This window comes from Bolinopsis microptera, chromosome 11, assembly GCF_026151205.1.
Source record: "Bolinopsis microptera isolate Bmic1 chromosome 11, MBARI_Bmic_1.0, whole genome shotgun sequence".
In the NCBI taxonomy this organism is placed as follows: domain Eukaryota; kingdom Metazoa; phylum Ctenophora; class Tentaculata; order Lobata; family Bolinopsidae; genus Bolinopsis; species Bolinopsis microptera.
The window spans coordinates 1,434,729-1,449,899 of record NC_087082.1 but is presented as its reverse complement, the minus strand read 5'-3'; the positions used below and the strand labels follow the sequence as shown (position 1 = coordinate 1,449,899).

General features: G+C 36.3%; 2 protein-coding genes across 2 annotated transcripts; both read right to left on the bottom strand.

The window, feature by feature from the left end:
* Positions 1–6,734: 6,734 nt before the first annotated feature.
* LOC134823133 (serine/threonine-protein kinase/endoribonuclease IRE2-like) lies at positions 6,735–9,125 on the bottom strand. Its single transcript, XM_063834479.1, has one exon. The coding sequence runs from the start codon at positions 9,123–9,125 to the stop codon at positions 7,401–7,403; it is 1,725 nt and encodes a 574-aa protein (XP_063690549.1). The 3' UTR covers positions 6,735–7,400.
* A 530-nt stretch (positions 9,126–9,655) lies between these two features.
* Positions 9,656–11,759, bottom strand: LOC134823131 (serine/threonine-protein kinase/endoribonuclease IRE1-like). The gene is made up of 2 exons (XM_063834478.1): positions 10,845–11,759; positions 9,656–9,664 (listed from the first exon to the last, which is right to left on the bottom strand). Exons 1-2 carry the CDS (start codon positions 11,757–11,759, stop codon positions 9,656–9,658), a joined length of 924 nt encoding a protein of 307 aa, XP_063690548.1.
* Positions 11,760–15,171: the final 3,412 nt, after the last annotated feature.

The following is a 15,171-nucleotide window of genomic DNA, read 5'->3' as shown; positions in this document are numbered from 1 at the left end:
GAAAAACATTAAGTACAAAATAGAATAAGGAAGGCATGCAATTTTTAAAAATTCCATCAAAAACTGATTTTGATTTCTCTGAAATAATTTAGCGTGAAAATGCGACAATTTAATTTGGGGTACGAAATTTGGTGATTTCTGAAAAAAAATCCCCATATTTTCGTTCCCCCATAATTCCGATCCCCAGAATTATGATCCACGATGTAAATATGTCTTGTAAGGTACATCAACTTTAACAGTGGCCGGTCCTCCTGCTGACCTAACACACACCACCAATAAATGTATCGATGGAACAGCCAGGTTTCCTCTATATTTTTATTTCGCAGATAAAAATTGTGCAATATCTTTTACTCGATTAATTGCCCGTGAAACTAGAGGGTTACTAGGGTATTTTAAGTAGTTCTTAGAACTAATTTTGATTTTCTTCACAGCTTTAAAAGCATCTTTAAATTATCTAATAATAATAGCTCCAATATTTTAAGGCCACAGGCTAGGGGGAGGGGGGTCCGATGTCGAAAACACATTTTTTGACGTTGGGCAGGCCATGTTTGTCGTAAAATTGAGGTTAACAGTTGGCTATTCAATCAGTTAACCTCGTTTATTACAGGTTTAACCTCGTTTAACCTCGTTTATTACAGGTTCTTAAGATTTTGTTGCTCAAATCTCAAGTTGAAATTTTCTATCCTATCTTCTTCTAGAGCTTTTATCTGTTTTATCTCAAATTTGGAATATTATTATTATATGTTCCTATGGCACAGTCAAGTGTAATGCAGCGAATTTTAAAATTTTGCTTCTAACTCTTTTTATGAGGTTAACTGTAGAAAATTTCATGATGCGCATTCATGTTTAACCTCATATCTCAGCTATGATGCAAAAACACTGTTGCCGAGTTACAAGGTCTCATGTCAAAAACTGTAAGTGGAAAATAAGATAGATTTTAAACAAAGTTTCATTTGAAGTTTTCATTTACAATAGAATTACATGTAAACCTCTATTTTTGACACGCAATATCTCAAAAACGGAAGCTTCTTTTTTTATGAGACAAAAAGCATTTGAAAATTTTGACTGAGCTCTACTACATTATATTATCTTGAAATCCCAAAACTGACCTCGGACACCCAACTCCCCCCCCCCCCCCCCCCCCCCCCCCCCCCCCCCTTGTGGCCTTAAATTAGATCCTAGATTCCGATTCTAATTTTAAAAAATTTGTGAGAAGGTGTGTGGGGGAAGAGTGTTATGATGTTGGAAGTATTATAAAGGAAAAGGTAGATAGAAGACAAATATGGGGAGCAAGGAGATTAGGCTAGACTGTTCTATTCACTATCCAATAGACATTTCCATAGAATATGCTTAGTGATCCCAGATTTAAAAAGACTAGTAGACACAATGTGTCTTATCTGTAAACTTGTAAAGGGAGTCCATTCCAAAGTATATGGGTTCTGTAGAAAAATGATTTTGCTACTAGTGGACTATTTAAGGTACAGGTGGTGTGTGAATTCTGACTTAACTTAGGTAAATTTATAACACAATAGACATACTAGTACTGTCGAGGTGGCAACGTCTTAGTCGAGAAGTGCCTTGATATAAGGAGAGATAGCGAGGCAGTGACACAGGAATTAAATTGTTTAAAACTTTGTGGAAAAAAAAAAGATCATTTAAGTCAAACTTTTGAGATAAAGTTTGTCGACAAGCTTGCACTTTTTGACATATTTCTCAGGTTGATAACTGCGGCCCTCTTCAAATAGAATCCGTTTAATAGCTCTCTTTTGGAGACTTTATAATTTATCACTAAGTGATTTATTACAAGGGCGCCAGATTATGGAGCAATTTTCGAATTGGCTACGAACAAGGAAAAGGTAAAGGACCCGGCAACGTTTATGATCAATGACAATATGGTCATTTCTTCTGGCCATACCAAGTTGTTGGCAGGCCTTAGTATAAATTCTGTCGCATTGACTATTCCAACTTAGCTTAGGAGTAATATCGACTCCAAGATCTTTTTCTAGCCCTACATACAAAAGGGGAGAGCCATCAAGGTTATATGCAATTGGAGTAGATAAGGATGGTTTCCTTGAAATAACAAGTACTTTACATTTTACTGGATGGAATCGCATCTTATTTCTTAGTGCCCAATCAGAAAGATAGTCTATATCCTTTTGCAAATTAGCATTATCAGAAGATGAACGTATTTTACGCTAGATCTTTGTATCATCGGCATACAAAACAATATCTTACTATATATAAAGCGAGACGATATATGTTTATCCGTGCCATTTTACTGACACCACGGCATCAACTCATCAACTTTAACGCTACTTTCGGCAAAAACCGTAATGCTTTAATGGCCTCCAAATCAGCATGGAAAAATAAAAAATTGGCCAAGAAATAGAAGTTTTAAAGCCCCAAATTTGGACAAAAACGCGAATTAAATAGATAATAATTATTTTAGTCTCTTGAGTCTTGACACCATTTTAGGGTTATACGGGTTCCTGCTAGTCAGTATAATCCGAAAGGCCAAGGGGAATATCATTGATAAATAATAAAAAGAGTAAGGAACCAAGAATGGAGCCCTGGGGGAAACCAGAATTAACAGAAAGGGTGGATGACATCTCATTTTGAGAAGTGTACCATCAACGTTATAATATAAGGTCTTCAGCTTATGAAGAAGGATATCGTGATTTATAGAACCGAATGCCCTAGCAAAATCAAATACACAACATGATTGATAATGTTTTCATTCAGAGACAATGCCAGACTCACAAATATTGGTTGTGCGTGACTTGCACTCTAGAAAGCATTGCTGCCTAGGATCAAGAAGGGCACTTGTCAAAGAAAGCAGTTAAATATGTTTAAAATAATCATAATTAACCCAATTACGGTTCAACCTTAAAACAGAACTTAATTACAGAACCTAATTAAAGAAAGATTTTAATCAAGACAATTCGTTTGCCGTACATTTAATTTGATACTTCATTTTAAATTATCGAATGAGGCGGGAGGGGGGTGCAGGTACTTTTTGATGGAACAGAATGCCCAAAAGTATTTTTTTGGCCGTAATATTCCTTTTTGTACGGCGAAGTAATTGTTTTGATTAAAATGTTCCCCCTCGAATGAAACCTTGACTACAAGAAGTGAGCAACGTACTACTACATAGCCAAATATCCGGTCGGTTCCGGTCAGTTTCGAAACCTTCAACAACCTTCGCCAATTCAAACGTTAAATCCTAAATATCTTCAAAGTGCTGGATGATTGGTGTGCAGGTGTTTCAGGGTATTTTTGAGTAATTTGTGAACTTTTAATTCTCTGGGTGAATACTTGCCGTCGCTACTATCTTCATACAATCTGTTAAACATGTAAATAACTGGAAATAACATAGGAACTCTCTCAAAGAAATATCGGCCCAATGTCTCATCATCTCCAGGAGCAAGACAGAAACTCAGAGGTGGATGAAGTTTAACAGCATCGTGGTAGTGCTGCTGCAAATTCCGGATGAGTCGCATCAAATAGTTAAAAATGTCTGGTACAGACGATTGAGGGAGCCTCACCCGATTAAAGAGTCTGTTTCTTTTCAATCTTTCTCTGTACAATTCATCATATTCCATAACCTCAGGGATAGGACACCCATGTGCAAAACTCTCCAAGCTGCTCCATATATTTTCCATGGATGAAATCATTCTTTCGCTTTGATATCGATCTTTGAAAGTGTTGAAAAATTGTTCATTACACTTCATTCTCTCACTATATGACCAAAAAAACGGGTGTTTCAATATCTCAGTTGTGTTAGGACGTAAACTGATAACACCACTTATGCAGGTGTCAACAAGCATGTCAGCCAATATGGAGTCTCCCAGGTAATCGTAACGTGGAGAAGAATAGAATATGTCGTCATGTGGCCGGTTTAAAGTCGAGCTTATATACGAGTATCTTTGTGCTTTCTTTATAAAACTGTTTCTGTGCTCATCAGATCCAAATGGATGGGATTGCTGCTTATTTCGTCTCTCAGACAGCACATAATGTACAATACATCCATATGCAAACACGTCAATGGCTGGAGTCAACTTCATTGACCCATTAAGGACCTCTCTGGCCATCCAACCATGAGTGCCAACAGCAGCTTGTGACACAGACAATTTATCTTTCCCATCTTTCATCTTCCTTGTAAGCTCTAAGTCACCGATAACAGCTTTGTATCCATAACGGTTATCACTATCATCACGTACAAGTATATTCTGAGGTTTAAGATCCCTATGTAGATAGCTTTGACTGTGAATATAACGAAGACCACAAGCTATACCGAACAAGAGATTTTTCTTGAAGCCCCAATCGTCACAAGTTACCTGATTCTTAGGAGTGAATCGCCTTTTGAAGACATCATGTTTGTGGACAAACATGTCCACTAGAGAACCTCTGCAAAGTTCAAGCGCAATAAACATAATGTCATAATCTTCACACTTATCAGCATAAAAATATCGTACAACATTGGGATGATTCAATTGCTGGAGATTCTCAACCTCACGATAGTTCTTTTTATATTCATCATTACTGTTGTTTATAACTTGTTTTATTGCCACCAACTGATGCTCATTTGTAAGTGGTTGGCGAAAGGTTCCCAGATGAACACGAGTTCCGTTACTTCCAGTTCCTAAAAGTTTTCCTTTATCAAACATAAGGCGTTTGTCCTCACCAACGTCTTTGAAGTTCACGTCGGTTGCTTGTTTTATTGCCACCAACTGATGCTCATTTGTAAGTGGTTGGTGAAAGGTTCCCAGATGAACAAGAGTTCCGATACTTCCAGTTCCTAAAAGGTTTCCTTTATCAAACATAAGGCGTTTGTCCTCACCAACGTCTTTGAAGTTCACGTCAGTTGCATTCGGTCCAGTACCAATCCATTTAGCAATTTGCTTCTGTAGGTTCAGAGCATCTCCAGGAGTCATTGTGGAGACCATAACCTGTGGATAGAAATCGTAAATAAACATTATTGATTATGATTAGAACATTTGAATATAATTTGAAACATTACAGAAATGTTGTACAAATCGCTCAAACACACACACTCGGTTTAATTCGGTAAAATTCCATTCGAAAATTAAATGATTCTCAAAATGTAGGTGTCTAATGAAAATGTGATACTGTGTGACAAAGTTAAGTATGTCGTAGTGAAAGAGAGTTAACTGTCGATAAATTCACGTGAGGTACTATCGAAGTTCAAAATGTTGTGATGGGTGACATGATAATGACTGATAAGAAAAAGTATTCATGTCAACTGTGCCAAATCCATAACAGTGTGATGACTGTCAAAGTGTCTACCCGTGTCTACCACTAGGTACTTGGACGAACAAGTGTACCCGAGGTGTTCTGAGAGAATAAGGGGACAGGCTCGGGAACACGAACGCGCGCTAGTCGCTAGGGCAAAAAAGTGAAATGCACAGTAAGCAAGTTAAAAAACGGAAAATTAAAATGCCGTTTGGGCCAAATGCAGTGAGCCAGTAAGGTACGGTTGTAGGAGCAAGTGGCTCTGAATACTAAAACTGATGAGGCTGATGCTGAAAATGAAGACTGAAAGAGGGGGAAGCAAAGGGGAAGGACAGGATGCAGGGGGACAAGAAAAAAGAAACAAGAGTGGAGACAAACCACCTGCTGAGGTCTGGCTAAAATCAGAATGCAGTGAGCGGCCCATGTAACATAATCGTCCGTGGCAGTCTACCCCGTACGCAGACTACGGTCCAAGATTTCAGGCGCCAGAATACACCTTTTGGTGCAGAGCTGGTCACGACCAGGGTCCTCTCGGATACCCCGTCTCGGAGGTCGGGCTAATGATTATGAGCCATTCGCATCATGGGACATACAATGATCATTTTCAAGCTACTTTCAATGTAAATGTACTGAATAACTCTCGGGTCGATATTTAATTGAGGATTGAAGATTATTTTATGAAATGCTAGGAAGAAAAGACAATTGTTCAGTCAGTAAAACTTTAAAACATCTGATTAACCAAGAAGTCTCATGGGTGAAATCTATAAATATAGTACAGTAATGATACAGCAGGGTGTCATAATTATTGGCACGCAGACAATTTTGCTTAAAATTTTAGCTTACCCAAGCTTTTAAAAACGATAATTACTTGACTTCTGAGGGTCAGTTTCCTATGGAGTCTTAATCATTCGAGAGATAATCCTTCATACTACAGTTCAGTCTAAAAATAAAGTCCGAAAGAAGTTAAATTTCGTCGATAATTACGACGAAAAAAAAAAAAATTGGATTATTGGACTTGAAGCCTTCGGCTGCTTCCCCTGAATTCCGGGATGAGTCCGCCTGACTATATTTTATTGCGTCAGTTAGAGGAGAAAGAGAGCTTTTATAAAATTTATAGTTTTCTATATGTTTCGCTATCGCCTGAAGAGCTGTGCACTTTAGTCTAAAGAATAATTTCAGAAAAAATTCACCAAAAAAATTACACATAAATCCCTTACTCCTTCGTAAATCTAACCAAGTATGGAATCGACCCTTTAAATAACGGCCTAAATTATGGGTTTTGAGGTACATCAACACAAAATTCTGAATTTAAGAAAAAGTTCAGACGATTGTCTACAGACCAGTTTTTGAATTTTGTAATTTCGATATTCAGAAGTAAAGTAAAGACCCGTCGAAAAATATTGATTTCATCATAAAATACACATAAAATTTCAAACACGCCAATAATTCTGACACCCTGCTGTACAACCATTTTTCGATAAAATCCAAAATTTTTGAACAATGTAATAGATATTTAGATAAATAAATAGTTTGAAAGAACTTAAATAAAAAATTAATACAATAAAAGAATAAAATGGTTAAAAGAATTAATCCTTGACTTTAGTATAATAAAACACCGTGTCTAATGCCAAGTCATTAACTATGAAAAATAATATAAATTCCCGATAATCATAAAGAAGAAACATGGCTATTTAAATAACACGACAAAATGACAAAGACAAGACGAAATAGCTCTTTACTTCTTTATTAGTAAAAAAATAGTACCTAATTCTAAACTCAAAAAGCTCTATGACTTCTTCTTTTAACTTCTTTTTCAGAAAAAGCAGATAGATATTACTCATACATTCATTTATTTATCAATCAACGAAATACAACACTGATAAAGTTTGACAATTGAACAATCCATCGAATAAATAATCTGAAATAATTGAAGAAAAAGTCACATTTAAAAACCCAACAACGACAATAAACAAAAAAACTGGTTGGTTCTCTGTAATTATTTATTTGTTGATAAAATTATATTTGTAAGCCAATATCAGATGATATCTAAACTAATAATGATACACCGAAATTAATAACGTTGAATAAATGAATTATAAATGCCCTTCTTAAAAGTATCTACTGCTAAAATTATGTCCCACTCAAGTTTACAATGCACGATGATTGCTCTTGAGATTCATAAGAGTGGAGAGTTGCTGCTGATAGATCTTCCGTTTTACTTCAATAGTTTTCTCCGGAGAATTGCATTGGTATTGAAACAAGTAAATGTATATTACTGGAAATGCCAGGGGCACTCCTTCGAAAAAATATTTACCCAGAGACTCTGAGTTCCCATCTAAAGCAACTTCAAGTTCAGGTGACAGAGCAATTGCTTCTTCGTAATGCTGCTGAAGGTTTCGAATCAGCCTCATCAAACAGTTGAAGAGAGAACTACTCAGTCTTGAAGAAGGTACCTTTCCTTTAGTTGCTTTTCTATGAGAAACATAATATTCCCATGCATCAGGTATTAATGAGGAATAGGTATAAGTGTTGAGGATTCTCCAATTCTTCTCCATCAACGACACTATGTCGTGTCTTTGAAAGTCGTGTTTATACAAATTAAACATCATTTCATTGCTCTGAATTCTCTTCTCATACGACCAGAAGAATGGATGGAGTAACAGTTCAGGAGCTGAAGGTCGGACAGTTTTATCCCCTGATATGCAAACACTAACGAGTAAATCAGCTATAATTGCATCACCAAGATATTCATATCCTAGCCCACTTCTACCCTGCAGTAATTCACCGACATAATAAGATTGACCAGTAGTACGAATTGAGCCATTTATATCAGCAATATGTGTACTAATGTATGAAGACCGCTTACTTTCCATGATGGCATTATCCCGGTGGATGTCTGCTCCAAATGGATGGATTGCATGCTTATCTCTGTTCTCTACCAGGACAAATTGTACTATACACCCGTAAGCAAACACATCTAAAGCTTTAGTTTGTGCTCCTCCGGCAAGCACCTCCTTAGCCATCCAACCCTGGGTACCAACAATCCCCTGAGACACAGACAATTTGGACTTCCCTGCCTCCATTTCTTTGGCGAGCTCAAAGTCACATATTACTGCTTTGTAACCAAAGATGTTGCTGTCATCTCCCTGAACAAGAATGTTTTGTGGTTTAAGGTCTCTATGGACATGACCCTGTTGATGGATGTAATCTAGACCGTTTGCAATTCCAAGAAGCAAATGTTTTTTAAACCACCAATCGTTAGCAGGAGCTCGATTTTTGAGTATAAAGGGACATTCAAAAACATCTTTGCGGAGTTCAAATATATTGATTAAAGATCCTCTGCATAACTCAAGAGCGATAAACATAAGATTGAATTCATCATTGTTGTCAGCGAATAAATATTTGATCACATTGGAATGATTCAGTTTCTGCAGAGTAGCAACCTCTCGGTATGTTGCTTTATACTCTGCCTCAGTATCATATTGGATCCTTTTGATGGCTACCAGCGTTTCATCATTAGTTACACTCTGACGGAATGTTCCTAGATAAACACGAGTTCCGTTACTCCCACTCCCTAGCAGAACGTTCTTATCTAGTTTAAGGAATTTTCTTTCTCCAACATCTTTAAAAGTGACATTTGCTGCTTTGCTTTCACTTGCCATACATTTTAATGTTTGTTTTTCTAGGTTCATAGAATGTCGTAGCTTGATTTGATTTCGGTATTGATCAACAATGCTAGACTGGGGAACAAGAGGCTTCAATAGAGTGCTTGACTGGAAAACTGTTGGCTCCCTAATAGAAACTGAAGCTTCATATTTAGGCTTCCTCTCAATCTCATCCAAATCTTTTAAATCCACTACTTCATCTAGCATAATAGTTAAAACGTGGAAGCCATAACCTGTAAGATAATCAGATAACTAATCACTCTTGAATTCATAATATTTTTTTACATAGCTTTGTTTTGTTTTATGTAACATTCAATGTTTCTAACAGCTTCTGTTACTTTAACGATTTAGTTATATTTTTCTTAATCGAAGCATTGGGCAATTATAACACTCGTGATATGAAAAACGTAAATTACGATTATCTACTCATCTTGAAGGCTTCATGCAAATTTGACAGGCTGATTGTAATGAACATTTTCGTAACGATTCGGATTAAAACTCAATCGTACAAATTGATTAGATTTGAATACATTATCGTCGAAAATCAAAATGCCAAAAAATGCAAGTCAAATACTGCTTTAGATCAGTCAATCAAAAGGAGAGTTAGAAACTGCTTGATAATTTGAATCACTCAATTATATGATTATCATATACAATCATTCATTTTCAATTAGTTATTATATATACAATAACTAATTGAAAATAAAAAGGTACAAATGCTTACTTTTAAACTAACACTACAGTTTCTGAAATAAAAACATAAAATTATAACGAATATTTGGACTTAAAAATGGTCTTGGGAACCCGAGCATAATATACAATACACATCACTCCTTTCTTAAAAACCCACTTTCTTCAAATATGAAAAATAATAGAGTATAAAATTGCAGATACCCGTGTTCACATATTGTGTCAACAAAATGGCTCCTACATTACTATTACTAATTGCATTGACGTCAAGAGCCAACGTGTGCGTGTGCTACGAACAGACCAAGACTACTTTGTACGTAACAAATTATTCTAAGGCTAAGCGAAGGTTAATATGTCAATGTGGACTCTCTGTTTAAAGTCAGCTAACATATGAACTGAGAACTTTGACCGATACTATGCATATGTCTATATAAACGGAAACTTAAGACTTACATATTATTTAGGAAAGCTTTTCATGATATTGCACATAGAGATATTTTGATGCAATAATAACTGACTATCAAAGAATACTATTACCTTCCTCACTGTAAACACGGCCCGTACGGGCTTTCTAGTATTACTATAAGAGCCACACTTCCACTCAAATAATGGCCAGTGCATAATGTTATAGAACCACAAAATCAAATCAACATCAAATTTAATTAGGGAGCAATCACTTATTACGTCAGCACGTTTTTGGCCATTATTTTTGCATAGCTAATAACTACATGCATGATATCAATACAATCATTTACGTTGTTTACACCTACTTAATGTCACCCATAATTGCTCTACAGTATTCTCAATCCTAGCAATCTCGCCGTCAATGCTATAATTATTACTGTTCAAATGACTGACTGAAACTGCACGAAGAAAGAATTTCGTATTGTCATACATGTTTTGAAACTTGCTCTCTATAAAAGCATGATGGTAAAACCCAACGTAGATAAAAGGGAATAACAAATGAATTCTTTCAAAAAAGTAGAAACCCAAAGCAGTGTCATCCCCAGATCCCAGCACATTTTTCAATTCAGGATTCTTCTGAATGGTATCTGTGAAATGCTGTCGTGTATTCCTAATTAACCTCATCAGGGAATTACATAGATTTGTCGGGCTTGGATCCGGTTTTTTTTGCTTCTTTCTCCAACTCTTGTAGTAATTCCAAATCTCTGGAATAGAAACAGAAAACTCTGATGGATGATGCTCGTTCCACTTTTGCTCCAATTCTTTAATTACCTCAACTTGCTGTATGTTATCCTTGTACTCATTAAAAATCTGCTCTAACAACAGCATCTTTTTGTCATAGCCCCAAAAAAATGGGCTGCTAAGGATTTCATCAGCATGGGGTCGAACAGTGCGTTTTGTCTTGACACACAACCCTATCATGATATCAGCCAATATCAAGTCGCCTTTAAAAATAAAACTCCTAGGCGCATTTTCGTAAAGGTAACATATCCTTTTGTCTTTTTCAATCATTTTATTCCTCTTTTCGCTAGTTCCAAAAGGATGAATAATAGACTTTGCTCTGTTCGGAGATAGGACATAATGAGCAATACAGCCAAATGCAAAGATATCAGTAGCAGTAGAAATCCTTTCGTTTAGCATGAGCTGCTCTCGAGCCATCCAACCATTTGTTCCTACAGCAGCCTGAGAAGCAGATATACTTGTTTCTCCATGAGTTAATTCACGGCAAAATCCGAAATCAGATATTATTGCTTTTAATCCATAATGATTGGATTCATCTGATTTTATCAGGACATTCTGGGGTGTAAGATCGCCATGGATAATAATAAAATTACTACTATTTCCCCCATGAAGATAACTTAACCCTGCTGCTATGCCTTGCAATAGGTGCTTTTTGAACATCCAATCACGATCTTGCTCAACAATAACTGTGTCAGTTTGATTTGAAGTCAGTCTAACGAGCAAATTGTCAGAATTTGGCAACAAAGGTTGCCCATCAATGTCTTTTTTCTTGTCATCATCGATGCAATCAATTAGAGTTCCTCTGCAGAGATCTAAAGCAATATAAACGAAACTACCTTCGGTACAGTACATATGATAAGTTATGACATTTGGATGTTGGAGTGCTTGTAATGCACGGACCTCTCTGTCTGCATTAACTATCTTTGCAGGATCCTGGCAAATCATCTCTTTAACTGCAACATTTATCTTCGAACAGACCGTTCTACTCGGACTGAATCTAATTAGCTCCCCGAGATACACACGTGTTCCATAGTTTCCCAATCCGATCAACTTCCTACGAAAATACTTCAACTCTTGGTTGCTTTCAGTAGCTATCGTGATACCAGGTGATGCCATGTTGTGGTAATCCTCATACCCTCATTCTACTGGCCTGCCATCCTGATTGATATTAAACTTGTTAAATTCGAGATATTATGACAATATTATCATGGTTTGAAAAACAAAATTATTTGAATTATAAAGCTAAATTTAGCATATAATAGTTAATTTTAGTTTAGTTAGCTTTATAGCATTTAAAAGATAGCTTTATTAAATTTATAATACCTTGAACTGGGAATTATATCTGGACTAAAACTCGTGGACACTGAGAGCTGATAGTTTGCAGATATATCCCGCAAGGGAAGCCAAGGTATTATCAGCATAGACTCAGACTGGCTGGCGGCAAGTTTCAAAACAAATAACACTGGCGTTCTATATATTAGACACTATAGTGTATCATGCGCACGTATCACATTACACCCCTTCCAATCGGAACCAGAACGTATTATAAAATATAATACCTTCACTGTTTCGTGCCCGAGCGTTCCCTCCAGCAAGCTGTCGGGAATTATCGCGCTCAGCACTCAGAAGCGAAGGTATTATAGTATTATAATTGTCACGTTCTGCAATTATGAGAAATTCAACCTACAAATTGTACCGCACTATTTGTGTCACTTTGAATTGTGTTTGATTATCTGGACATGTAAAAAACTATATTATATAGTACAGGGAAATCCGTCTGAAAAAATCGATTTGCCGACACACAAAGCTTACAAAGGATTTTTGACGTTTTTGAGTCCTAATAGGTGTCCTTTATGGCTGACCAACTTTTCCAAACTTTTCCACGTGTCTTAAGGCCACTTTTTGCCACTTTACCACTTTTTACCACCTTTCTTGTTTGTCAAATATCTTTAGTTGTGAACATCGTAGAAAGTTGCAGATTAAACGAGGGTGTTCATATTATCAAGAAGAAAAACTTTTGTTGAGACAATTTTTTCCTCAGATAATCAATTAATTGGATAATTATCAATTAGCTAATTAGCAAAAATTAAAATTTTTTTATTGGCTCAAAATGATTGGAATAGCTTAAAACACGGAGAAAAGTAGTTTTTAGAAAAACTTCGAAAATTTTTCACTTACATTTTTTTTTCGAGACATGGAAAAAAAATTTCGAATTTTCGAAATTTTTTTTCGCCAAAAGTTATCAAATTGCATGAAACGTGGAGAAAAATGCTATTAAAAAACTTCGTGAATTTTTGTTTTCAAGAATACTAAAATCACTTATATTTGTAGTTGGAGTTCAGTAAATCTCGGCAGATTTTAGTAATCAGGAATTATTAAATCAAAATAGATAAAAGGACTGAAACTGAAAAACGTTAACCACAGGATATTAGAGTTTTATAACACACATAACCCCGGCATGCGCAGGGATTATATTTCAATTTTTCCCGCGACGCGCGGGAAAAATTTATAATAATTTCGAGTGCGAAGCACGAGGGATTATTATGAAAATAACCCCGACGTGCTTTAGCACGAGGGGTTATTTTAATATAACTTAAGCGTGCCGGTGTTATGTGTTATAAACCCCTCCGGGTTAGTGCTAGGACCAACAAATTTGACATTTTACTCTTAATTCTAGCTATATGAGATCAGTATGGAAAACATGAAATGGAATTGGGGACTACCAAATTGAAATAAATACAACTAAGGTACTATGACATTTGAAATTGGCGTTATATCTAAACAGTATTCCTCAGTCAGAACGTTGAATGAATATGAATATCGATAAGGGGCGTCGAGTTAAGCCTGGCAAGCGATAAAAGGTGGAGCTAATAATGATATCGTGTCATGAAGTTCATCAAAGTAGACGATTATATATGCGCTTATATCAAACACGACAAAATTAACTGGACAAAATCAAATGTAACCGTCGAGACAAGTTCTGGAACTGGTCCAATTAATGTAAGAGTTTAAGTAATGTAAGCAGTGTGCTGGAGTTTTGCCAGCGCCTGCAATTAGACCGATACGTATATCAAGTGTATTTATAGTTCTTACGTTAAGCCATAGGTCACGTGACATTTTTTACGAATGCGCGTCGTAGTAGTTAGTCACGTGATACACGTCATCAAAACACGTGACAGTGCGCAGTTGAAATTCTCATGGAATATCAAAACAAAACAAATCTTGTTGAGCCAAATTAGCGGGGCGGGATTATAGAAGCTGTGCCGGGGTTATTTATTCAGCGGGAAAAAACTAACAGCGGGAGGCGGGATTATCAGAATCTATTTAGCGGGAGCCGGGATTATCATAATCTTATTCTATCCCGGAGGGGTTTATAATTAATTACAGTATATCCTTATTGATTTTTACAGAAACTGCACCAAAGGCACATTTAAGATCGAACCGATAGCCTGCTGTACTACGATAATATGTAATAAATAAAACATCTCTGAGTCTGTACCGTCAATCGTGCTAATCTGAACCAGCCTACCTGGATTACCATCTACCTCTTCTTTTCATCAATAATTAGACCGAGTTGTGCAAGAAATGTGATTTATTATAGCTCATAATAATTACATCACCCACCAAATGCAATATGGGTCATATCGCATTTGATGGGTATGTAAATAATATCGAGCTGTTTTCAATCACACTATCACAATAAAACACAATACGTGTACATCATATGGCCCTTAATGCGGTATATGAAACGCTCTTTATCGGGGTGTTTCTATAAATCTATAGACTATAGGGGGGGGGGGGTCCAAGGGGAACTTTGGGGAGTTTTGGGGAACTTTTTTTTGGGGAACTTCAGGAAACCTGGGGGACTTTCCCAAAGTTCCCCAAAAAATTATCAATGAAACAAATAATTTTGGGGAATTTTGGGGAACTTTTTTTTGGGGAACTTCAGAAAGTTCCCCAAAATTCCCCAAAGTTCCCCAAAGTTCCCCAAAGTTCCCCAAAAAAATTATCATGCCAAAAAAATTATCATGCTGCAAGTATCAACAAGTAAGTTAAGATTATACCTTATAATAACATACATGTTAACATTAATGGGTATTAATGTATATTAGAGAAATTTTGAATAATTTTGAATAATTTTGAATAATTTTGAATAATTTTGAATAATTTTGAATAATTTTGAATAATTTTGGGGAATTTTGGGGAGTTTTGGGGAACTTTTTTTTGGGGAACTTCAGAAATCTTGGGGGACTTTCCCAAAGTTCCCCAAAGTTCCCCTTGGACCCCCCCCCCACTATACCGTACACTTCTCGTTTCTCCCGCGAAAGGCCGGTATAGAGAGGTTTTACTGTATCAT

Excerpts from the sequence above, each read along its gene's own strand:
- LOC134823133 (XM_063834479.1), bottom strand. The coding sequence starts at position 9,125 with ATGCTAGATGAAGTAGTGGATTTAAAAGATTTGGATGAGATTGAGAGG.
- LOC134823131 (XM_063834478.1), bottom strand. The coding sequence starts at position 11,759 with ATGATTTGCCAGGATCCTGCAAAGATAGTTAATGCAGACAGAGAGGTC.